The sequence below is a fragment of the Canis lupus genome, chromosome 10 (assembly GCF_011100685.1).
Source record: "Canis lupus familiaris isolate Mischka breed German Shepherd chromosome 10, alternate assembly UU_Cfam_GSD_1.0, whole genome shotgun sequence".
In the NCBI taxonomy this organism is placed as follows: Eukaryota; Metazoa; Chordata; class Mammalia; order Carnivora; family Canidae; genus Canis; species Canis lupus.
Genome location: NC_049231.1, coordinates 13769497 through 13796778, shown reverse-complemented (window position 1 = coordinate 13796778; position 27282 = coordinate 13769497). Strand labels below are relative to the sequence as shown.

The 27282-nt window shown below is 33.6% G+C and overlaps 1 protein-coding gene across 2 annotated transcripts in view; it reads right to left on the bottom strand.

Moving 5' to 3' along the window:
* Positions 1 to 239: 239 nt before the first annotated feature.
* The window catches only part of TBC1D15 (TBC1 domain family member 15), a 68688-nt gene continuing 41645 nt past the window's right edge, over positions 240 to 27282 (bottom strand). Inside the window, exons 6-18 of one of the 2 annotated variants that reach the window (XM_038550022.1) lie at positions 24808 to 24910; positions 23794 to 23844; positions 23302 to 23499; positions 22114 to 22242; positions 21463 to 21566; positions 20256 to 20350; positions 16079 to 16195; positions 10927 to 11027; positions 6497 to 6596; positions 5963 to 6060; positions 3323 to 3439; positions 2708 to 2794; positions 240 to 1583 (exon numbers count right to left, since the gene is read on the bottom strand). In XM_038550022.1, coding sequence (XP_038405950.1) covers positions 1362 to 1583; positions 2708 to 2794; positions 3323 to 3439; positions 5963 to 6060; positions 6497 to 6596; positions 10927 to 11027; positions 16079 to 16195; positions 20256 to 20350; positions 21463 to 21566; positions 22114 to 22242; positions 23302 to 23499; positions 23794 to 23844; positions 24808 to 24910 — 1522 coding nt within the window. In that variant the 3' untranslated portion in view covers positions 240 to 1361. The remainder of the gene's footprint in view (positions 1584 to 2707; positions 2795 to 3322; positions 3440 to 5962; positions 6061 to 6496; positions 6597 to 10926; positions 11028 to 16078; positions 16196 to 20255; positions 20351 to 21462; positions 21567 to 22113; positions 22243 to 23301; positions 23500 to 23793; positions 23845 to 24807; positions 24911 to 27282) is intronic. The other variant, XM_038550023.1, reaches the window with a different exon arrangement.

Genomic DNA, 27282 nt, shown 5'->3' with positions numbered 1-27282 from the left:
CTTTCCTGGGTCAGACAATTACATCCTCCAAGACAACACTATGCTCAAGTCCATGCTGATGAAAATTTGTTTTTGGTTATAAAAGGGGTCGTATTTCTTCCTCACGTCCATAACTCATTCCAATGATTGTTTCAATCACAAAAAAATAGAAAATGTGCTGGGGGCCAACTTGGATTCTTTTCCTTCCAATGCAGAACTAGCAGACTACTTCTAAAGTGTAATTTAACTGAAAACACTACTTCAACTTCAAGTTTATTTTAATGATATGTACAAGAGTTAACAAATTACAAATAAAACGGAATCAGTTATGTTAATTTCACATAACTTAAAATCATGCAACACTGCATGGTAAAAACAACAGCTTCATTCATATACAAAAAAGTATTATTTTGAGACTCGTGATAGTATATTGAAATTTTTGACACAAGCTTTTTGCAAAGAGCATTTTATAAAAATTTAAAGACCTGATTAATCAGTTAATGCATTATTAGGAAAGATAATAAACACATTATTAGTAAAATGAGGTTACAAGCAATTAATTTTAAAATTACACCAGGTACAGGGTTGAATGTAGTCTCATGAAATAAATGTTTGGTTAAGAAAATAGTTTTGAAAAAGATCTCATACTGAAGCTATGTATTACTTTTGTCAAATCAGATCATATAAATCAATAGTCAAGTTTATTCAGTTAAAGAAAATATGCCTATCCTTTTTATACTCATAAATAAGTACTTATATAGTTTTTATATACAAGTGAAGAAAACTTCAATGTAAAAAATATACTGCCAATCCACTTATTATGGTTGAAATAGCTCTTTTTATCTACACATTAAATTGCATTGATGAAAATATCCAATTTAAGTCACATTCAACCAGCATAAATATTTAAGCTGAGTATTGTTGTAAACAATAGAGAAAAACAAATTCTTTTATTTCATCACTTGGGTAACACAATCTACTTCTCAGCTTAGAATGCTATAGAAAGGCCCAACATTTAATTTAATCAAATCCAAAACCCACTAAACTTAGAGTAAACAAAGTGAATGTTTTTCAAAGTGCATAATTTCCAACTCATCCACTTGTAATATTTATCCAATTCCAGTTCATCAGCAAGAAAATAAAATGTACTTGGCTATAAAAATACTAAGGAATGTTATTGAAAAGGAAAGGCTATTTGGTAGAAGTAACTACAAAAATAATTAGTTTAAATCTTTGTAAAGCTTTAATGCAAGAACATCAGTACACTTTCTTTCCATAAACCTTAAAGCATGATCAATACCAAGATTTTAAATTTCCACCTTTCAAGTACTTGCAAAAGGCTGCAACAAAGTGTCTCTTCAAAAATTAAGCAAGAAGAATGATCATGCAGGTGTTAATCTGCTAACATTTGGGGACATTGCTATCTGTGTTGGGCTGTCATCTCTGGCTCCACTAGTGGCAAGTACGGGCAAGGAGTCACTCTGAAATGTAGACGTAGGACAACGAGTCATGCCAATGTTTTCATCTTCACCAGTGTCTGAATCTGGTGTTGTCACTTCACTGTCCTGAAGTCCCAGGATCTCACAAACTGCTTGTGGCAATTCCTATAGAGGAAAAGTATTCACAAAATAACACTTCTACTCAAGATATGTAGATTCCAGAATCTGAACATTTATTCTAACAGTGTGATAGTTATGTATCTTTTCACACCTTCCTTATCCACTCCAAATGAAATCCTAACCACTTTTTTTCATAAGTTCCCTAATCTTCTTACCCAAATTAGTCACTCTCCACCCCACCCTACCACTCACAAATGTTAAGTTTTTTAACAGTTAGTATTTATTTCATTGCTATTATAGAATCTTAGATATTATTTTTTTTTAATTAATTAATTTATTTATTTATGATAGTCACAGAGAGAGAGAGAGAGAGAGAGAGAGAGAGGCGCAGAGACACAGGCAGAGGGAGAAGCAGGCTCCATGCACCAGGAGCCTGATGTGGGATTCGATCCCGAGTCTCCAGGATCGCGCCCTGGGCCAAAGGCAGGCGCCAAACCGCTGCGCCACCCAGGGATCCCCGAATCTTAGATATTAAACGAGAGCTTATTTATACTCCAATTTGCTCCCTCAATGTACAAGGTTCCTTAAAGAAGTGTCTCACTGGCATATTTTGAACAGAACAGCTACCAAATAAATGTTTGCAGAAGTGAACCAAAGTAAGTATTTGGAACCATGAACAAATGACACAAAGACCAAACAGAACTCTCATAAAAGTGCAAAAGCCAAAATACCTCAAAGAGAACAATTTAGGTCATAATTTTTTTTAGAAAGACTAAGAACTTGGCTAGTACAATTGTAAAGACACTCTAAATACCATTTGCTTAATTATTTCTGATTAGCATCTGTCTTTATTTGGGGATATCATTTAATAAGAGGTTCCAGTCTGTAGTCAGACTGAATAATACAGCCTCTTTAGTTGTTGCTGAAACGGTTTCATTATGTTTGCCATTTTGCTATACTATTTCTTATCTAGCATAATTAATCGACTATTTTCAATTAAGTGCTATAAATCAATAATGGTAAACAAAATGCTAACTAATGCTTGTTGTCTGCTTCAGCTTACTAAAATTGCCATTTATTATACTTCTATGAAGAAAAATTCTTTCTTGACCTCAGTCCACCAAAAACAAACAAAAAATCTTACAATTATTTAAAACACTGCACCATACCTTGCATTTTACCATCTGTAGAGAAATTGCTTCTGCCTTGCATAGTACATCTTCCACATCAATTTTCATGGACAATTCATTGATATGCTAAAATGAATCCATAAAATAAAATGATAATTGAAACTAAAAGCACTATTATATTCTACTATATAAACAATTTATTACCAGATATATTTCATTGCAGATAAAATCCTTAAAATAAAAGTATTCATACTACAAATCAGCAGGAAATTCAATCTATCTTTCAGTTTTAAAGTTAAAGAATAGCTAATAAACTTATGGGACATTAAATCTAGCAGCTGTCCCAAGTCTACTATCTCAAAGTTATAAGCAAAAGACAATTATTTTTTTTTTTTAGAAAACTAAACTACACAGAAGAGAATTTGCTGAATTTCCTTTTCTTCCTAATTACCCAGGTAAAAATAACTGGCCAGTATGTATTCATTGAACTGTCATTCTCAGAGAGCCAGTCCTAATATTAGGTGTTATTGATATAATTTAAGTTTTACTCAAGGGATTCAATCAATAAAGCTCCAAGAAAATGTTCTGTATATCAGTACCATCAAACAGACGAAAGAGCCAAAATACTCAAATTTAAATTAAAGAAATAACTACCTTTAGTATTTCATTAAACCCATAATGCTTTTCCATTATTTGCTGCTTTTCGGATTCGAGAATAGCACAACAGAGAAGAAGATGGAAATTTTTGCATGGCAGTTCAGTCCACATTACCTATAAAAAAAAATAGAACTATTTAGTACACTATATCAATTCTACAATATTTTCCTCACAGAAACAATGCTGAACTCTGAATGACTTCTATGAAACGCAGAAGGGGCCTAGATGGAGTAGACACTGTTTCTCTAGTGAGGAAATTGGGGGTAAAGTCTTACCTTTACCTACACAGGTAACTAACATCAAGTTTAACATTATGTGAGTATGATTAATTCCATATGTGGCCCTTTAGGTAACTACAGTAAGATATGACTGAGCCTAATTTATATAATAAATGGTATTAATTAAGAAGCTACATCCATGAGTTTAAGGTATAAGGGTTAGAGGCATTCTCAGTATTTTTCTGACCCTTCAGTTCAGTTTCTCACTTGTAAGTCACCTTTAATCTCGGCGGGGGGGGGCAGGGGAGGGCAAATTGTGGATATGAAAGAAAAATTCAGTTAAAGAGTACATGGAATCAAAACCACCCAGAGATAGCTCTACATTATATTACATTACACAGTGTGTCCCTGATTGTGACAAAAACTGAATCAACTACCCAAAATTTATACCTAAATGGATAAAATATTTGATCAATAGCCACACTTCTTAAATACAATGACCTCAAATTTAAAGCCTTCATTTCCTATCAATGTACATAATAATATCTTATCTAGGAAGAGAAAAAGACCCACATAAATAATACTACTAAATGCATACATGAAATGTTTTTACTTCTTTCATCAAAAGTAAATCAAGCTGAATAATTTTTGGACTAAATTCAATTTTTAATTACAATGCAATTAACCTCAAAATTTTCATTCAAAAGTTGGATTTGGTAATCAGACCAAGGTTTATTCTAGCTACATAGTAACAATATTTTCAATCCATCCTATAAAAAGGAAGTTGAGAAGTTTGCTTAATTATCAAACCTCTGAGATTAAATTTCATAACGGCCCTCAAAAATGAATTATGTTCAATTAAATACAATTCCAAATTAAGGAATATGTGAGTTTTACTTCTAATTTCAAACAGAGGAAGCCATCACACACAAAGCAAGGAGATCCTTCAAACAGCACATCACTTTTAATGGTAGCATGGTCACCAAAAGTATAGGGACCAATTTCCAGCTGTAAAAGTCTCAGAGGACACAAGGGTTCCACTATATGTGTCTATTTATTATCCAGATGGATTATTTCCCCCATTTCTTCCTTGGAAGAATTTCTGTAATCCCTTGCCTTTATAAAGATAAGGTAGCAATTAGTCATTACACTCAACATTCTATTTTAAAAGCACACTGATCTGTTAACAACAGATATTTTAGAAGAAAATAATAATTTTTTATCAAGTTAACAAATAAAAGAGTCCAACATGAATAAAAGGATATACATCAAAAACATGATCATGAATATCCTCTAGAGTTGGGGAGAGGGAAATGGGATTGGGGTGGAGATTAAAGAAGATGTTAGCTATATCTTTAATTCTTTTCTTGGGGGAAAAAAGAGAAAAAATAGAAGTAAATATGGCAAAATGTTTACATATGTTAAATATGGATGATGGGATGTTTGCTTGTTCATTAATCCACAGTTATGTTCCATTTCCTCAACCCAAGTAATTAGCTAAGGTAATCAGGTCTGAGTCCAAGCTGAGAGTGATTAAATGTGGCCTTTCCTACCTTCAGTATGCCCATTCTGGAAAATAATCATTCCTCATCTTTTCTTGAGAATAATTTGGCAAATCTATCAGCAGCCTTAAAAGCTGACTAGTCTTTGATTCAGAGGTATCTAGAAATTTATTCTAAGGACATATTCAGAGATATACATGAAAATTTGAATATTAAGATACGTGCCTTAGTTTGAAAAAAAAAAAAAGATACTTGCCTTAGTGTTAAATAAGATGTTCATTGCAACACTGCTGGTGCAAACAAGCAAAATATCTATGAGGTAGAAACTAAGTAAATGATTGTATATTCATAAGATGTTTGCTATATTATTCTCAGCATTTTTCTCTAAATTTTTTTTTAAAAAGCAAAACAGTGGGGGGCCCAGGGCGTGATCTCTGGGTCCTGAGATCGACTCCCGCATTGGGTTCCCTGCATGGAGCCTGCTTCTCCCTCTGCCTGTGTCTCTGCCTCTCTCTGTGTCTCATGAAGAAATAAAATCATAAAAAAGAAAAACAGCTCCCTCCCAATACTTCAGACTACAAAGTGCCATCACAACTGTCAAAACTTCCTTGAACTCTGTACAAATCTATACCAGAATGTGGCAGCCTCACATAAAGTTAAATCTCCCAAGGAAAGAACACAAATATGAGTGGTCTAGAAAAGTGGTTCTGGGAAGACTCATGGCCCCAAATCTCATGAGGATTGTGATTTACAGGAAAATGCTCCGAAGACCAAATATTTAATTCAAGATCATTAAGGAGAGACCGCAAAACCATCACAACTTTGTAACATACTTTAGAAATTTCAGTTAGGCTATTAGGATCCATTTATATTCTACAGAATGAAGTGTTTGTATAATAATTTAAGAATTTACTTACCTCCCATAATCGAAGAATATCTAGAAAACTAAATTCCCTTTTAAATCTGATTAGGAGCCACCTGAAGCAAAAATAAAGGTACCCAGAGTCCTGAGATTCTAAACAGAAAGAAAAAAAAAAAAATATATATATATATATACACACACACATACATACACACACACATATATGGCTTACCCTTACACTGATTATCTCAGAATACAGTGACCTATTTCAAACTCAAATTTTTCTATGCAGCTTATTAGAAGTCTATAAATTTAATTACCTTCTACTAATGCCAAGAAACAATTCAAATTTGTTTAAAAAAAATTGTTTAAAGAAAACCATAAAATAACAACAAATAAGTCATTTTATGAACAAACTATTTTAAGGCACAATTATACAAAGACAGTTTGGTCCCACACTTTTGTTCCTCAAAGGAACTTAGGCAACAGCAATAGGGTAATATGTACCTTGAATATAGTGCTTTACATTTTTCTTTCTGTAAATCACCTTAGAATGTGCTGGGTACATAATTTGATTCATTAAACTTACCTAAGTAACTGCAAAATCCACTGTCCAACAACCGAAGTAAGGTACTCAGTTGAATTAGCTGGGTTTTCATGCCTTGCATCTGTTCTTCAAAATTTTGATGCTTTAAAGAGAAATAAATGTCACCACATAAATAAAACAAACATTTTATTGTACAAAAGCACTGATAACTAAACGAAGAGTCTAAGGACAAATGTTGCACTTATACCACGCTGGTTATATTTTTAAACTATCACAACAAATTAAAAAGCTATGGCAACATTAAAGAGGAAAAGAGAACCCTTGATTTTAAACTAAGGATTATTTTTTTTCCTGTATTCATTTCACTTAGATAAAGAAGAATGCAGAACTATAGACTGATACACTTATTTCTTACATCAAATAAGAAACCTGGTGAAACAAAACAAACATCTGGGAACAAACTTTTATCAGATCACTTCCATTGTTAAATATTTCTTCATATTGTCATATAAAATAAAATTAATTTTAGCTGTAACATATACCTTATTTTGAAGAATTAATTACTTTAATTACTTCTTAAATTTGGTGACATTAGGGAATCTGAGAAGTCAAAACCATTTTCATGACAATTCTAAAATAGTATATGCATTTTGCACTTTAAATTTTCCCACAAGGTTAAATGCTGTATGAGGAGTGATATCAGAGTAGACTGAATATAGGGGCAGATATGAAAATCCAGCTGTCTTCCATTAAACTAGACATCAAAGAAAATGGAAAACAATCCTTCTCAAAAAATTGTTTCTGTTTTGGAAAAGTTATTTTTCGTTTAAAAAAATGTTATGGGGCAGCCCAGGTGGCTCAGCGGTTTAGCACTGCCTTCGGTCCAGGGTGTGATCCTGAGGACCCGGGATCGAGTCCCACGGCAGGCTCCCTGCATGGAGCCTGCTTCTCTCTCTGCCTGTGTCTCTGCCTCTCTCTCTCTGTCTGTCTCTCATGAATAAATAAATTTTTAAAAAAGTAAAAAATAAAAAATGTATGTTAAAGTATAAAAAGGTTTATTGTTATTTTTAAATAATTAATAAATATTTATATACTTTTCAGCATTTTCATATAGATAAACATCAAGAGATATAACCTACATAAACTCTCAGAGTCTTCAATAGTATTTAAGAGTATGAAGGACTGGGTCCTGAGGTCACAAAGTATGAGAACTCTGCAAAGTTGCGTAGACTCCCTTACGAAAACTTTAGTCAAGGATTGGAAGTTGGATGGGGAGACCAAAATAATCGTAAGTCTCCTTAAACATTCCAATCCCTTTTACCCATGTGCCCCAAACCCTCTGTGACCTACTGTCCTAATGCTTATAAAAAAAGCCTAAGAAAAAAAAAAAAAAAAGCCTAAGGACAACATCTCTTCCCTCAAACTTCTTTTTTAAGTTTCAGAGACAAAGCATTATTCTTGGAAAGGAAACTAAACTAAAATAAAAATTTAACGCTACTGATTCTTAAAAAAACTGATTTCTAGGGGCACCTGGGGGGCTTAGTAGGTTAAGCATCTGACTCTTGAGTTCGGCTCAGGTCATGGTGTCAGGGTCATGGGATCCAACCCCCCACAGCAGGGAGTCGGCTTGAGATTTGCTCTCGTCTCTCTCTGTTCCTCCCCCTGCACACACACACCCTCTCTCTAAGATAAATAAATAAATCTTAAAAAAAAATTGGATTATTCTCTTATGCCTTAAAGAACTAGTTGACTAGACTGACACAAGTCTTTGGGATATTATTGCTTCACATTTACCACATAGACCTGTAAAAGAAAGGCAAAATCAGCTCTCTGATTAGCAGCATCATTTTTACTATGACGGCCAAAGGTAATTTGTCTGGGAGTACCAACCAACATGGCATAATCAGCTATAAAATGAAGCACTCCCAAAATGACAGAAGCCAACTTTGGTAAAGTAGCTACTCCGGGAGAAGGAAAATGAGATCAACAATGGATATACAAATGGATAAGCGGCTTCAACCATATCTGTGAAATAAACACGTGTGTGCATACAAATACCTATGTGTGTGTGCATATACACATATACACGTATACATACATATACATCTATATGCATATATATACATATACACGTGTCTATTAATGGGGAGGGAGGTGAGAAGGAAGGAAAGAACTAATGTATACGGCAAAATGAATGGTGAGGATAAGAAAGTTTATTAGATCATTTTGCTAATCTTTCCATAATATTTCTATAATAGACACACAGTCTATGCCTATGCCTACATGAGATAGGAGTAAATATAATAAAAGTAAATCTATGGACATTAGGTTCAGTCATCACAAAATGAATAAAAACTTACATGAAGTAAAGCTGTAAAACAAAAAGAAGGAGTCAAAAGCAGTAGAGATTTAAGGACACCAAACCAACAGCAATGCAGTAAAAAATAATCATGCAGATTATTTTGATTGCAACATTACCCTTTTATTCAAATTGAAAAAAAAGTTAGTAGACAATATATTAAGAGATTTTTTTTAGAATAAAGACTAGAAAAATCCCCAGACCATCCTCAATGGAAAAGGCAAGCACAGAGAACATTTACTATATGAAAAAAGAAGAATGAATTTGTACCATCATACACAAAAGTGACAAAAAGACTGTAGAGTGTATATTAAAGATGTTAAAAATCTTTATATTTGAGACCTAAATACGTGCACAAATATGTATGCACGCATGCATGTGTGTATGTATATGTGTGTGTATATGTGTGTATGTATATATATGTGTATATATATATATATATGGCATCATAAGCCAATTTTTTTGAACATGCCAATACTGGCTCAATTTTATGAAGGTTATTATTATATAAATCTAAATGCAAAAAAAAAAAAAAAAAAAAAAAAAAAAAAATCTAAATGCAGTATGTTCATGTTAATTTTTCTGGAATACCTACCATAAGGAAAGGTCTAAACTAAGCACTGGGGAAATATTCATGTGTTTATTCTACAAAAATCTGTTGCACAAAAACCTCATGTTGGCATTAGGAAGATTCTGGAAGCATACCAGAAAACTAGTTAAACAAAGACATGACCCTTTTATCAAGGAACATACTAGCTCTAGCGAAAAGAGGATAAACAAAAACACAAGAAAGGCAGACAACAACTTTTATACAATTAGTATCAGTTGTACAGACCTTTATAACAAATGCCTCAGGTTTCTAGAGCACTTGGGAGTAATTGGAACTAAGAAGGCAGGTAAAATCAATCAATCAAAAAGGTAAGGAAGACAAACTATGATATTAGCAGATTACTGCAATTAATAAATCTTTCCAAATAATCCAAAACATTAACTCACGGTCACAACTATGTACTTTGAATACTTATTTATAGTAAAGATATTTTTAAACTATCAAATCTTATCAAATATGCATTTGTAAAAGAAGTAGAAGTGAGGATAAGTTGGAACCATGGGTAAGAGACTTGAAGAAATAGATAAAAGTGGGAAAAATTGGAAAAGAAAAATTGGCCAGCAAGAGGGGAAGAACAGAAGTAAGGAAAAAAGAGAGGTTACTTCTATATTCCACATTTGTATCCCAGAGAATGAATTATAACCTTTATTACAGGGAAACACTTTATATGATTACATATTCAAAATATTTATCCCCTTGCGACCAAGCCATTTGAATACCCACCATCAAGGTCCAGCATCAAATACATTAGTTTTTCTCTGAAACAGTACAGTGACCTATGTAGTCAGGTCTTTGGATTTCATATGCCTTTATCTACTCTTAGGCCTCTGTTGTTCTTTTTTTTTTCTTTCTAATAAATTACTTGAGAAGGCTGTTGTTTTATTTCCCTGTTAATACTCTGTGCTATTGTCCCAGAATTGATCGATAATTCAAGCTATTATCAATAGATAAAATGTCCTTTGTAATAATATGTATATATAAACATAGTTCAACTCTAAATATCACATGCTTCTGAAAAAATAAAAATGAATTACTAAGAAAGTGTCACTGTTACAAATAGTTCAAACAGATCTAGAAGAAAAATCAGTTACTATAATGACAAAACCCAAAATGTTCACAAAAAGTAAGGATATTACTTGGCATGACTAAGCTTTATCTCCAAAGCAGGTGATATGAAAGCTCAACTACTTCACAGGCATTGAATTCATCTATTTCATCAATATTCTATAATGACTCATAGCTCTTCTGCAGAACACAAGAATTCACTGATACTAAATTCTGATTATTCCTGTGCTACAGGCACTTACTATCTACTTTTAGTATTAAAAACAATGTCCACATTTTCAAGCCCCTTGAAAAGGCTATTTAAAAAAAGAAACAAACATGGGAGCAATTTTTTTTAATTCCACCATAATTGGCCAAATACAAACATCAACCTTATAAGATTACCCAACCTAAATTTTCAAAATTAGTTTGATTAAAGGAAGGAGACCCTATTCTTACCATTTGGTCCATATAGGAGGCAAAGCACCAAAAGGCATCCACTTCATTTTCCATCACATATAAAAGAGGAGAAAGTAAGTCACTCATTCCCTGAACATACCCTAAGAAAGAAAAAAAAAATCATGACTCTGAGAACCTAAACTTTATGTATCCTTCTGTGTATATCACCACGATTTCACTTATAATTTCACCTTTTCTTTGGTTTTAGAAACTGGTAGATACTGACATTTACCAAGAAAATAAACAAGGAGGAAGTCCAGTAATCAGATAAGAAAGAGGAGCTGTTTTAGACTGAGATGTCAAGCAGATAGATAGATAGCTGCTATTATGTGTCTTACTTTAGACATCATTTCAAGTGAGGGTAGTAACATTAACAAATAGTGTGCAAAATTATTATGATAAAGAGGAGGGGTGAAGAGAAAACCCAGAGGAACATCAAAGGTAAGAGTATATACTCAAAGGACTGAGTAGGAGTAGAATCAGAAGTAAAGAGGAAAAAGAAAAATCAAGGGAAAAAAAGTGTTGTAAAACTCAAGGGGAAGAATATTTCAGGGGCCAAGCAGCCAACAGCACCTAACTGCCATGAACAAGCCAAAACAAATAATGAAAAAGGGTTCAACTGCTTTAGCCACCAGATCACTGGTAATCTACACCAGAAGTCATACCAAAATTATGCACTTTCATTAAAATAGTCATTATGTTCTTTTTGCCTTTCTTTTGTTACTCTATGCACAATTAATGCTAGCAACTGGTTTTAATCCAATGAATACTCTGTACCTGAAAGTACCACTCTGACCACCTTTATCTTGATGCTGTTATTAATTTCTCAGCCATGACAATTACAGCCCATGATTAAAAAGAAAAACTGGAAAGATATCAGGCCCCTCACTTAAGCAAAAAGTCTTGGTTTTGCTTTCCAACTGAACATGCCAAGCTTATTTTTTAGTTATTAAAAAATAAAATTCTCAATTTTCCTGTTTTACAATTGATTTCAGATTTAAGACACATTCTTGAACAAAGGGACAAAAAGTTCATACTATGCCTTTTTACATATATATTATCATTCAACTTTGGTAACTTTTGTATATTTGTTAAAGGTACATAGAGGGGTTTTTTTCCCCAAAATGTAGTGTGAAGTCATATAGTCTGTGCAAGCCCAAAGCTTACATTCTTACAATTTACAAAAATCTATGTGTGCTGAGCCATTAAAAGATTGGGTACCACCCAATCCATTGACGACGGCCTGAAGAGAATAAAACGATGAAGAAAGGTTGAATTTGTTCTCTGCCTGGCTGTTGAGCTGGGACACTGATCTGCCTTTAGAGCTCATGGTTCTCATGCTTGCAGATCTGAACTGGCATCTACACCACCGGTTCTCCTGGGTCTCCAACTTGCAGACAACAGATTGTGGGAATTCCCAGTCTCCATAATGTGAGCCAATACCTTAGAAGAATCTTTTTCTTTCCCTTTCTGTATATATATGTTAAATTATACTAAATATACATATATATAGATACATATATATATATATATATATAAACAGAAATTAAAAATATATAAATATACATAATCGTAATGGTTCTGTTCCCCTGGAGAACCCTAATAAAAACACTTAAAGAAAAAAAAAAGAAGAAATAGGTTGGAAGGAAGATTAAACTGTTATCAGCACTTTTCTACATGGCACTGACACAGAGAAAGCAATGACAAATATAAAGCCTAAACCAATTAAAGCATGAAAGAAATTTGATATGCTCCCATTCTGTAGGCTGTCTTTTAGTTTTGTTGACTGTTTCTTTAGCTGTGCAGAAGCTTTTTATCTTGACTAAGTCCCAATTGTTCATTTTTGGTTTTGTTTCCCTTGCCTTCATAGATGTATATTACAAGTTGATGTAGTGAAACACCAGGACACCTGCACTCCAAAGTTCACAGCAGCAGTGTCCACAATAGCCAGACTGTGGAAGGTGCCACGATGTCCTTCGACAGATGAATGGATAAAGATGATGTGATCTATATATACAATGGAATTTTACTCAGCCATCAGAGTGGATGACTACTTACTATTTGCTTTGATGCGGATGGAACTGGAAGGTATAATGCTGAGTGAAGTAAGTCAATTGGAGGACAATGGTTTCACTCATACGTGAAATAGAAGACATAGTCAAAGGAATTATAAGGGAAAGGAGGGAAACTGAGTGTGAAAATACAGAGACAAACCATGAGAGACTCCTAACTCTGGGAAACAAAAGGTTACAGTAGGGGAGGTGGCTGGAGGGAGGGGGTCACTGGGTGACAGGCACTGAGGAGGGCACTTGATGGGATGAGCCCTGGGTGTTATACTATATGTTGGCAAACTGAATTTAACTTTTAAAAGATGTAAAAAATAAATAAATTTCATCTGAATTCAACAAAGTGCAAAAGAGTACTAGTTTACTGGGTCTAACTGCATATTGTCTATAAAAAATATTTCAAAGTGTGCAATTCAAAAGATTTACAAAGCACCTTTCGTCTGGGGAAAAAAGTGCTTTATTATGAAGTTATGATGAATAAAAATTTCTAAGAAGCTAATTTAATCATTTAAGTCTTCAGCTTTTATATGGGATCACTACCACATTTCTTATACCAGCCTTAGTTGAAGCAAGTAGTCAAATTAATCTTCATACTCTAGTTGCTTTTAATCTATTTTATTTTATACATGATGTTCTTTGGGGTATGTCATGAGTTGCGGGGGTGGAATTAATGTACAAATTCCTTTTAATTAAAGAAAGATTAAAGCTGTTTAAATTAGCATTCAGTGACACTAAGATCCTGCAATAGTGCTGACTGATGCACATCTTAATCAGCACTACTACAATTTCTCAAGTAGTTCCCTAAAATTATTTTCATAGCAAATTTGTTTCGGGGGGAGGTGTGAGAAATGAACTCCTTATCATCCTAATGTATACCTTTCTACACTGAAAAGAAAAATTTCACCTACATATAGGTCAATTTCCAGGTTAACTGAAGCTTAGCCCTTAGAGAATCAAGTAAAAAAAATAATCTTCGGAGTTGGAAATCATTTTTTTAAAATTAGACACTGCTTTATTACATACAGTATTTTAAGTATAGCTTAATGTTTTATTGGTTATTTAGGATCATCATTATGTACATGTATCATTTAAAAAGATACCTCCCATAGAAACATTCTTAGTGACTTTGCACTAACTAAAAATTGTTCTTCCTTGGGTTCTTCTGTCTGCTTTGGTAATTTCTATTTCCTTCACCATTAATGAGACTGAATTCGATGTAAATATATCCATACCTCATCTATATGGGCTATGACCCCAAACAATTCAATATGATAAAATTACCTACAGGAGTAAATTTACAGCCTAGGTTACTTTGCCATGGCAAAACACAAGAAATTTGGTCTACTGCTTTATGAAAATTACCTTGGGTCCTCACAAGGCCAGAGTTCTAAACAGAAACCTTTGCTGTGTTCCTGTTAAGGAACATTTGTCCTTTGACAAATGAAGATAGCAATTTACCCAATTAGCTGGTCTGCGACTATGCCCTGAAAAAACTGAGCATTCAAGAACTCCTAAATATATGCATAAATTCCTATCTCAAAACTATCTACCTGAGAGTACAGGGCAATGCCTCTTGTTCCCTAAGACTATGGTCCTAGTCCCCATAGTAAAATGACAATGGGTCAGCATGGTAGATGTGTAGAGATAAAAACGCCAGCCTGAAATAAAGACCTGGGTCTCTTTCCCAGTCCAACATAGACTACTTGTGCAACCTTGAGTCACACTCTAAGACACATTTAACTTTACTCATAAAATTGGGATTATTTCCCTACTTCATCAAAAGGGAATGAGTCAAAATCAAGTATGATAATGTTCTAACCTGAAAAACACTCTAGCAATATGTTTTCAATGATCCAATTTGAGGAGTGATAGATAGGGCTGGCTAAATTTTACAATTTAAAGAGAAATCTGTGGTTTTCAATTTAGTGTCACCAAAGAGGCTGATGCCTCAAGATCCACAAAAGAGTTTACATCTTCCCCTAAAATATGAAAGAAGAGGAATTCACAGAGATACAAGCTGTGAGGAAAATATACCGTAATTCAAGGTTCATTAAGATTTAATATGCTAAATATCCAACTATCTTCTCCAAAAGATGTCTTTAGCTCTATGAAAATAATCTGGAAAACCTCTATTTCTGTTATTCTCTACTTGGGAATCACTCACATGGTAGATAACTGAGAAACTTTTCCATTACTTATACTTAAAGGTTAATATTTAAAGAATTTTCTTTTAAGAAACAGCGTAAATTCTCTTACCCCTTAAAATATTAGTTCCTTAGATTTTCTACCCATTATACCTTCTCCACACAATCCACTACTGCCCCTTCCAGCTTGTCTTTCTAACCCACTTTGGTAGGAAATACACTTACCAAGGAAAGAGAGTAAAGCTCCACATGGCCTAGATAACTATCTGCATGGCTCGTCCAAGATATCACATCAGTATTTTCCTTCACAAGGCAGGAAAGCATTTCAAAGGTTCCCAAACTTTCTCAGTTCACAGACTCTTAACGTCTTAGTAATTTTTTCTAAGGCAGCCCTGGGCTTAAAGAAATAACTAACATTTCCATTTATTAAGTACTCAGACCCAAACAACTTAATAACTATTTATGTCCCGTGAACTTAGCACCTCTTGACACTGCACTACTTCTCGAAGCTTGGAATCCAACTGGATACCACCATCCTCACTTCTTGTCCTTCACCTATTTTCATACTGTACTTGCTTATTATCACAGCAAGGCCAAAAGCCCTGCTTTGCAAAAACTAACTTTATCAGGAGGAATATGGAGGTCTAATGCTGAAACTCTGAACTACTTCAGCTTGGACTCAGGGCAGTATCCTTACAGATGCCACTATCTCTCTCAAAAATTTAAAATATTCCACAATGCCCCGAGAGTATGCTGTGGAGACTCAGCGCTCTTCAGCGCATCATCTAGGAATCATAGGCTTCTAAGTTCCAGTCCAGCAGAACAATCACTATAGAAACTAACCCACAGAGCTGTTACATATGTCTTAACAGGTTAATAAATTCAAATACAAAATAAATATATATAAATCTTTTAAAATTAGGGTATTAGAGGAGAACTTACCTAAATCAAAATCATACATACAGTAGGTCATCAAAATGTCATGAAGCAAAATCAACCCTGGATTATCTTGGCCTTCATAAAACTTGTTTGTTCGATCTGTTCTGTTAACATCTTTTTCTGAGGAGGAAAATCATTATATATTTGAAAACCTTTCAAAAAACACATTTTTATAAAGCTTACATCTTATAAGAACAAAATTATTTTTCTGGCTATTAATTTCACTGTCTCTGACCTTTTACTTAATGAAAAAATTCATCAAATTCCATTTCAGATATGCAACAAAAAAAATTTTAGAATATTTTTCAAAAATCAGTTCACTTCCTCATGAGTATATTTTCAAATATTTTTCAATTCTCATCTAAACATAGAAATTTTGCAATAGTAGAAAACACTTGTCATTAATTAAAAGCAACATCAATAATCCACATTAGTTAGAAATAAAAATGCCACTCATGAATGCATGTGATAGGCAATATTACTTGAAAACAGTAATTTTAAAAAGCTACTATGCAATCAAGTGTAATCAAAGAGATTTGCTTTATTCATTATTAACTTCTTTGTCATGTTCCACAATCATCTTCAGGACAAATTAGTTCCTTATTCCCCTATAGACATTATTCAGTTTACATATTAGTATAAGCAATTTATTTTAATTTTGAAAAAATGAAAACCCACATTGTGCTGGAAATTATTTCATGACATTAAGAACAGGTCTGGAAATTATCACCATGAGTGTATCCCAAGTTGTACTGACAATTCAATCCACAAACACTGATACCTATTAAATGCAGCTTATAGCGAAAGGCTTTACAACTAAAAGGGTGTTCCCCAAACAAATCCCTCACTAAATAAGGAAGAAATAGTTAAAAGAAACTCAAAGAGTTTAGTCTATTCTATAATAAATTCTGTTTAAAAGTTGTGATCTGATCTCTCCCCTCACTCTACCCCATTGAACTGAATAAATTGAAAACACTCTCACTACAGGTACTCCTACTTTTCAAAAGTCTGCACTTTTACAAAAGACTTGCATGAGTAACTGTTTTCACTAGCCAAAGGAAATCCAAAGAAGATGTGGATTTTGTTAATCCACTTTTACAAAAAAAAAAACATGATGACAAGTGAAAACAGTATTCAGTGTCTGTTTTGCAGTGAACGGTCACAGAGACAGTCCGTGCCCTGGGCAGCTTGAGGGCCCCACTACGCTCCTTCCCGGGATCCACATCCCCATCTCAGCATCAAGCCCTCATAGCCTTGAACTGGGCCTGTGGGCTTCTGTGTTGTACCTTGATTGATTTTGTGTATCTGTTAGCAAAAAGCCTAAAAGAGGTAATTTTGGGGGCCTGAGAATGCTTTAGAAAGCTTCCATATATGTTAATATAGTAATTATTTCTTTGCTTTATGCCATTTAGACTTATGAAAAGTCTCACAGGAACACCTGTACTTGTGAAGAGACAGCTATTTTACAGAAGAGTAGAATCTAACAATAAAGGATGACATTAGTTTAGATTCTGAAAGGGCAAAAAAAAAAAAAAAAAGATTCTGTAAGGGCATTTAAAAATATAAATGAGAACAATATTATAGCTTTCTATTAAAATATACTATATGAGATTTAGGGACGCCTGGATGGCTCAGCGGTTGGGCGCCTGCCTTCAGCTCAGGTCGTGATCCCAGGATCTGGGATAGAGTCCCCATCAGGCTCCCTGCAAGGAGTCTGCTTCTCCATCTATGTCTCCACCTCTCACTCTCTCAGTCTGTCTCTCTCATGAATAAATAAATCTTTTTAATAAATAAATAAATTAAATACACTATATTAGATTTAAGAAAAACAAGTACATATCTGCCTTCAGCTCAGGTCACGATCTCGGTGTCCTGGGACAGAGCCCTGTGTTGGGTTCCCTGCTCAGTGGTCAGTCTACTTCACCATCTGCCTCTCCCTCTGCCCCACCTTTCCCCCTTGCTTGTGTGCTTTCTCTCTCGCTCTAACAAATAAAATCTTTAAAGAACAAAACTAGGGGGATCCCTGGGTGGCTCAGCGGTTTAGCGCCTGCCTTTGGCCCAGGGCGTGATCCTGGAGTCCCGGGATTGAGGCCCACATCGTGCTCCCTGCATGGAGCCTGCTTCTCCCTCTGCCTGTGTCTCTGCCTCTCTCTCTCTCTCTCTCTGTCTCTCATGCATAAATAAATAAAATCTTTAAAAAAAAATAAAAAACAAAAAATAAAGAAAACTAAAAACATCAAAATGTTTCATTCTCAAATCAGTGTTGATAAAAAGGTGTGCATAAGTTTATCGTTTTTATTAACTCAAGCACAATTTACATAGTCATAATGACAACAGAGATTATTTGCCTTAACAGGGGGTTTTAAACATGGTAAAAAATTATTTGTACCCTCATGAACTATCTGCAATTCCTTCTTCTTGTATATTTAGATGCAACATGCCAGGCAGAAAACAAAAAGGGATCAAAAATGATATATAAAGAATATTTTATAAGGAAAGTATTTCTAGAAATTATTTCAAGAAAGAAGATTATTAGTACTTAGGTTTAAAAAAAACAAAAAAAAAGCCCTCACTCAATCCAACTCTCCATCTAACTTGATATAGCTAAAGAAGACTGAAGAAACCACAACCATGCCGCCAACAGACCCCATTTTACATTTGCTGTAACTAAACCTCAAGTGGGCCTCTAACGCTGCCTGGTAAACATGTTTTAGTTCATTCATCCATTCCTTGTCTCCATTCATGTAACCACTTTACATCTTCTCCTCTGTCCTCAAGCCTCCAAAATGTTACTTCCTCCCAACTCTGGTTCTCAGATGAGGATCTTGCTTCCTATTTCTGAGAAATGGAAGTTATCCAAAGAGAACTTCCCCCAGGATCCCACTATTTTAGCCACATACCTGCATTCGCAGAGTCCCTTCTCACCTATCACTCTAAATGAGCTTCCATCCTGGTGGCTAAATCCAATCCCCCTTCTTGTGCATGAAATCCACCCAAGGATATTGCCCTAGTTAATTCTTGTGTCCCTCTCTAGTTTCGTTTTTCTTCCTATTGGATCCATTCTCACCTAGCCTTCAACCATACTGCTGTTTCTCTCATCTTCATAAAAACCTTACTCAATCTCACTATCCCCTCTAACAGCAGCCATTTTATCTCCATCTGTGTAGAGCACAACTTCTTAAAGGAGCTGTATCTATTGTGACCAATTCCACTACTCCTGTTTCCTCCTAAACTCACTCCCATCAGGTTATCACTTCCAACACTCCACCAAAACTCCATCCATCTTTATTTATGAAGCTATAAATTCATAAGCAAAATGGAAATTTTAAAAATAAGTTCCACTAGTATCCAAAGCTATCCTAAAATTATATAGAGTCCAGCTAACCAGATAGTTAAGAGTATTAAAACTGGGTATTGCCCTTAACCATGTGATCTTGGACAAGCCATTTTTGTTTTCAATGGTTCAGTTTGTACAATGGAGATTATCAACTGAAACTTAAGACACTTATAGCAGTAACTATGCATTCTTTCAATAACTTACACCAACCTGGCCTTTACCGTAAGAGCTAGGTAGCCCAGTACTCAGTCTTTGGAAATAAGTCTAATTCTTTTAATGTAAAATTCTGTCAAACATCTCTTTTTTATGAAATAATTATTCCCACACAATAGTTACTCAATTCTCACACACTGACAAAAATTTCCTATCTGAAGTCACTTATTAAAAAAATAAAATAAATGTATATTTAGAGATGGTCTGGAGGGACATAAGCCAATGTCTATTAACTATAATTATCTATGGATGACAGAAACAAAGTTAATCTTTATTTTCTTCTTTTTTGCTTATCTATAGTTCCTAATTTTCCTATTAATAAACACAAACTCTTTGTAATAAGGGAGACATAATGGTTTTTGAATGAAATTAATTCAATAAGCAAATTAACCTTTTAAAATTCATAGTTCAGAACTGAAAATGAAGTATGTCAGTACATATACCGACTGAATTCATATTCCTAATTGGAAGAGAACAACCAAGATCATCAAATATACATTCTAATGTACTCTCTAATTCTGATTTCTCTTTTGAGCCCTATCTCCATAGCATATACCTTCACTCCTTAAATCTTATCAAGACTTCAATGTCAACCCCTCTCATGCATTTCCAAAATTAGGAAAAAATTACCAATAAGACTTCTATAATCTCTTAATCTCGAATTTCTCTTCTCTTGTTCTTCGCTGACAGATTTCCATTGTAGTTTCATCCTGAAGTATTCATCACTACAGAAAACAATTTCATACCAGAAAAAGCTATGAGAACACGGTATTTTTAAAAATTCTAAATGGATTTTTCCATTAACAATATATCATAGCAAAAAAAAAAAATAAACAATATATCATAGCATTTATGATGCTAGTGAGATGTGAGGTTATAAATAGGATAATGAAATGTTTACTTATGATACATAATTAAATACAAAGGAAAAATAAAATAACCTTATACATACCATAAACTTTGCTTAAACTACTAGAATAATTTAGGTATGATTTTAAGAAAAACATTTACCTCAATCCTTAATATGATATCTAAAAGTATTCTAGTTATTAAATATTTTAACCACTAAAGTTTGTGAATAATTATAAATACAAATCTACAAATTGCTGTTTTTTTAATGTGACATAAGATTTCCATTTTTCTTTTTTTTTTCTTTTTTTTTTTTTTTTTTTAGATTTCCATTTTTCTAACCAGTTTATTCACAAACCTGTTAATGTGAAATGTCTTAGAATAATTGGCAAATGTATTGAAAGAGAAAGGATTGTCTGAAGGTTTAAATATGTACATAATGATTCAGAGTGAGCTTTCAATCAAAGGCTACCCTGATGAACTGGGAGTGAGAAGGGTAACTGGAAAGTTGGTCTAAGTTTCAAGTCTGAGAAATACCTTAAAAAAACAGAAAGTTTTCCAAAAGAAGGAAAGACTAGTTTATTTACAAGTGCACCAGGAAAATAATTTAAAGGTAATTAACCTAAAGAGTAAATATACTTCTTGTGGCCATTTTTATAATTTCATAATGAATTGCAAAAATGGATCAAGATGATGTATTTAAAAACCCCTATCTAATTAGTTATCTTTCAAGTATGCAAAATGTTTTTACAAAGGAAGTGGAATTTTTTTTTTTACTATATTTCTACATATTCACCAACACAACTATAAGGAGTGCTTGAAATGACTAGTTTAAAGTACAGAGCTCAATTTTTCAACTATAAAGATGAAAACAAAATTATTTTTCCCATACCCTCATCTATTTAAAATAATCATCTAGAAGCCCTATACTATTTTGTATGAGTGAGTTACTAATTTCTTTGGTGAACATACAAAAGATCTTACTTACGTTTTCTGTTTTTGTAATTGAGTTCTTTCCTCCTTGGTACTGTCCCAAGGAAAATAACCCAAAAGAAATTTCCATGCTTGCTTTCTCAATGCATGACTAAGTCCCTAAAGAAAACATGCATATTAAACACAGTTGTAAAAAAGAATGGAATACTTTAAGTTCACAAAACTTGCATATAAATATACAGGAAGATTAATATTTAAGAGACAGTTTTTATACATATTCACTCAATTCAGTGAATACTAACTTGTTTTTGACCTCTAGTTCTGAAGATGTAAACTTTCAGAAAGCTTAAACAATGCAGAGTATTGTTCTATAGAAGACAGTGGGACTGATTAGTCTTTCTAAGTCCAATCCTTATTAAATAAGGCGACTACCAGTGGGGTACATACACGCCTCCTTCATATAATCCACAGAACTTTAAGTAAGGAAAACTCTTCTTCCCTAGGCTTAATGGTCTCCCGCCCTCCCCACCGCGCAATCCTAAGGGACATCACAAAGATTGTGATGTCTCTGTCCTACAGGGATTTTAAGGCATCATTATTCAAAAAGGAATTCATTCCCTGACTCCCTCTACACTCTACACATCCCTCCAAAAAAGAAAATTTAAATATCAGCAGTTTCAAATATCATCCATATTAAGGTATTTACCCCTCTAAATATCATCTGCTTCATATTATCTACATTTAAAATTCTTCCTTCAGAATCAATGTTCTTAGTCCATTCTTCCAGTGATACTGGCTCTCTCCTTTGAACAACAGGTCGTTCTCCCAAATCAATCTAAAATAAGATAAGCAATATGGAATACACTTTTAACCGGTGATATTAAATCAAGGTACACGGAAACGATAACTAAAACACTATCACTCAGGCACAAATGTTAATTTCTAACATTTCTAGTATCTTCCCTTATTTTTCAATGTTTTGTTTATGAACTTTAATAGCATTCCATACACTTTCCTTCCTACTAACCATACAAATAACAGAGTAATAAATTCAGAGACAGGAATATATTTGCTATTTTGAGTTTCAATTACATAAGTACAAAACATTCGACATGTAAATTCCATAAGGGACTCTTCAAATTAAATGGTGTGCTGTTATTATTTGAAAAGACAGTATTATTCCACTAAACATATTCTAAAATTAGCTTTCCTTCCAAACTAAAATTTGTAGCTCTCAGAATTGATTCGTGATCCATTAGTTCCACTTGGTATTTTCTACAGTTTTTTATTCAATTAACAGATGTTGGTAATTTAAAAATGCCATTTGCAAGATAAGCCCTTCAAGTATTACAATTTTTGTATTTATAATGTTCCAACTATGTACAGCCTAGAATTGTAGCAAATTCAAAAGTCTTGTTGGGCATATATAAAGATTGGCCACAATTCAGGGCCAAGATCCATCTTCCTTAAAAAAGAAAAGATTCACATAAGCATAAAAGCCCTAGAGTAGTGTCCTGACTAGCTGCCCCTGGTGCCTACTGAGAAAACATATAAATTAGGAAGAGAACTTGGAACAATATGCAAGGCTCATATTCACTGCTATGCACTCAATGAAACAAACAACCTGTTCATTATCATCAAAAAGTAATCAAGGAAAAGAGATCCAACTAATAAAAAGTATAAGCAGTAAATGAAGCAGCACAATCCAACAATGTGGAGGCAGAACAAGTATTAGTTGTTAGATATATTAGCAAAAAAGTTTTAAGAAAGGATTATGAGAAAGAGGCAGATATAACCAAAACTGAGTTTCTATTTCTATCATATTCAGTACATGTTTAAAAAGCATTTCTCCTGTTAAAATGTGAGAGCTATGTTAATATAAATGTCCACTCACTCTTGTGATGACTTCGAATCCTGGTTCTTCTTGTTGATTTATCTTTAAACCTGGAATAGCATCACTAAGAAAATCTGCCATTTCTGAAGGTGGTCGTTGATGTGTAGAGGGATCACTGCCTCTCAGACTATCAAAAATGTAGTTTGTGACTTTGGAAAATCCTACCATAGTTGCTGTATAAGGATCCTTTTTAATTTTCTATGTAGTAAGAAGAGAAATATTATCATTATTAATTCAAATAAATAATAAAAATACCACTATCATGAGCAAAAGGGCAAAGGTTTTTAAAGGGAAATCAGAACTAAAACAGAGTGTTCTAAGATTTTTTTTTTTTTCTGGGAAGAAAAATTTTTATTTTCTAAGCCAATCTTTTCATTTGGTTAAAAGAGAATATTACACAGCAAGTTAATGCTACTGATTAAATTGCAGATAAACAAATGATTTGCAGGCTTTATTCAATCTGCATACATCACAAATATATGCAGTGCTTACTTTCCATTGATGAATGGCCCACAACAGCATTCTTCTGTCTAGCAGTCCTGCCTTCACAAAAAAAATATTTCTTGAAGTGTGCACTAGTCTAACGGAAAATATTCAATAGCTAAGTTTTAAAAGCTCACAATATTTAAATATCAGCTGACATTTTAATCTAATTATCTGATTAATAAATCATGCCAATGAGTGTAATTTGTTCTGGACAGTGCTGCCTTGGAAAACAACAAAAGTTTTTCTATTGCTAGGGTTACTTCTAAATCCCAAACTGCCTGCTTATTCATAGTTAGCAACAATAGTGATTTTTTAAAGGTCTTTTAACAATTATTTTCACAATAAAAACTGTTCCCTGTTTACTTTCATCACTGTCTAGCTATCTCGTCCTCCTTCCTCAAAACTGCCCTTTTTATCTTATCTTCAGAACCAAGAAGAGACCATCTGGGACAGAGTAAACCCTCAAACATTTGTTGAACGAGTAAGTGAATAAACAAACAACCATTTCATTAGTTTACATAGAAATTTGAGTGAAAAATAAGTAACTTTACTTCTGCCTGTGTTAAGTGCATATTTTTAGCCAAATGTAAGAATATACTCAAATACCTTAAGGAGAATTAGATTATCAGGACCCCAAATGAATCTACTTAAAATGGAAAATAAAAATTCAAACGACATTAATGAATTCAAAGTAGCTTACCCAGTAACCTCCCACCTAGTCAGTGAAAGCTAGGATAATAAAAATCTACTAATGTCCAATATCAGTATTACAATAAAGGGAAAAATTGCCTTAAGGGTAACTAAACCAAGGAAGCTTCTGAGTTTTACAAATGGATGAAACATACTATTTTTTTAAAAATTACAGAGAATAAAAAAAATTACAGAGAATAGTTCCATAAAGTTTACACAGAGAGAGACACATGTCTCATTCTATATAATCTGAGAAAATGAGAGGTAGGAGGTATATGAAACAATGATGTAAGATTAACAGATTAATACAAAATAGATTAAGAAACATACTTGTATTAAACCATATGCAGGTTCATCAAGAAGATTTTCAAAAGACTGTGAAAGACTCTTATTCTGACAATTCACAAGAAGTGTTCTTTTATCCTGTGGAGATCTGTAACAAAAGCAGGGATCTGTAGAAAATACTAGCACACTGCATCAATTACTACCAGAATACTTACTAATGCCTACTTTTCCTTGACAACAATGAAAACCCAAGACTCAAATGTCCAGTTCTAGAACTGTTGCCCATCAATACAATATTAGTAAATACCTAGTAACTATCTTAAATGAGCTCCAAAACTATATGAAACATGAAATACTAAATTAGCTAACATAAAAGGGTTGAATATTTTTATTCTAGGTAAAGCCAAGAGAACTAAACTGTAACGAACCCAAGTTTTTGCATGTAATTATAACAGAAAAACCTTACAAACGTATCTGCTTTTATTATCATAAAAATTAAAGAAAAGTGAAAGCACACTTTAGGATTCATCAGTATATATAAAATTACAATACAGGAAAATGTCCTATTTTGAAAGGGTTTCCAACTTCATGCCACAGCTTGGTAATATTGCAATATAAGATATTAAGAACACAAGATAAAATAGATTATTTTTTAAAGATCATTAATTATGCTAACCATAATTATAAACACACATGAACATATTTAATAAGGTTATAATAATGTACAGTTCAGGTAATAGTATGTTTTTAGTTCTTGTTTATTAAGCTCTTAGAAGCAAGTTGTTCTTTGCATTCTTTTCTTCACATTTCTTAATTACTACAGAATGCTTTCCAAATAGGCATTTAATTTGAAGTAATCAGATGAATTATCCAGTCTTTTGTCTATTAAGTTTTAAAACTTAGTAAGTTAGCTATAATAAATCCACAACTTTTCTGTGTTTAAAATAAAACTTAAATGTGTTATGTTGCAGCTATCTACTTCTCGTTTATTATAAATGTTTGAGATAAGAACTTTAATAACAGTTATCTCTTCTCAATTCTAACACAACAGGATGCAACAGCAATGCCAGAGGGGATATGAACTCCAAAGCAGGATCTCATTCTTACACATTCAGAAATGCTTGATCTTCAGAGACAACAGTAGCTTAATAAGCCCCTTGGCTTTTTAAAAGGAGATGAGGTTGAGTCATTTGAGGGTAAGAAAAAATATAACTTTTAAAATGTTCAATTTTCATTTAAATGTCATTTTTCTGAACTTACTGGGGTTATGCTTAATACAAAGACCTATATATACTCTCACAAGGCATTTTTTTAATAAGTCTTTTAAATGTAGCACCAGAAAAGTAAGTAATATAACAATATATGTTTTCCCCTAGCACGGGGCAGCTGGTACTATGGTTACTGTTTCTAACAATAAGTCAAATTATTTCTTTAAAATTCAAGCAAAAATTGGTAATTGAAGTCAAAACATTGGCTATGCATGTAGAAAAAGCATGTAGCTATCTGGGCTCAGATCATTATTATGGCTCCAGATTTCAAACTGTAGTCAATGAACGAGCAATGAGAAGAAGAAATGACTGCCTAACCAAAAAGCAACCACAGCTATTCTTTTAAGAAGAAAGGATTTAGGGGCGCCTGGGTAGTTCAGTCAATGAAGTATCCGACTTGGGCTCAGGTCAGGAACTTGGGGTCCTGGGATTGAGCCCCACATCAGATTCTGCGCTCAGCAGGGAGTCTGCTTATCCCTCTCCCTTTCTTCAAGCCCCTCCCCGGGCTTGTGCTGTCTCTCAAATAAATAAATAAAATCTTTTATAAAAAATAAAAAATAAATAAAAAGAATGGATTTCATTTTTTATACCCGATGCTCTGTGATGAGGGGCTGGGGAAAGTTCTAGGAGGAGAGACATAAGAAATTTAAGACTTAGCTGCCCTAAGCTAAAAAAATCAACAAAAACATTTTTGGGATCCCTGGGTGGCGCAGCGGTTTGGCACCTGCCTTTGGCCCAGGGCGCAATCCTGGAGACCCGGGATCGAATCCCATATCAGGCTCCCGATGCATGGAGCCTGCTTCTCCCTCTGCCTGTGTCTCTGCCTCTCTCTCTCTCTCTCTGTGACTATCATAAGTAAATAAATAAAAAAATTAAAAAAAAAAAAACATTTTTAAGAAGTACATGAGTCAGAGGACAAGCTGTATATTGCTAGGCAATTGCAGAGCTCATCAAAAGGAGGGTTGGCATTCCAGAATATCGTTACATTTCCACCTGCCAGGTTATCACACTGATTTAATTTGGAAAGATCAAATATGACGGATTTATATGTATATATTCTGGAAATATAATGGATTCTAGGAAGTTGATCTCTTATGAAAACATTATTCAAATTTTCAAATTCTTTGTAGCAGCAAGACAGAACTTTTAATGATGTTAACATCACTAATTCTATTAGAGCCTACTATAGGGCTTAAAGAAAACTACAGTCTAATATCACAACTATAGAAATAGATCTATTGAAAATTCAGAA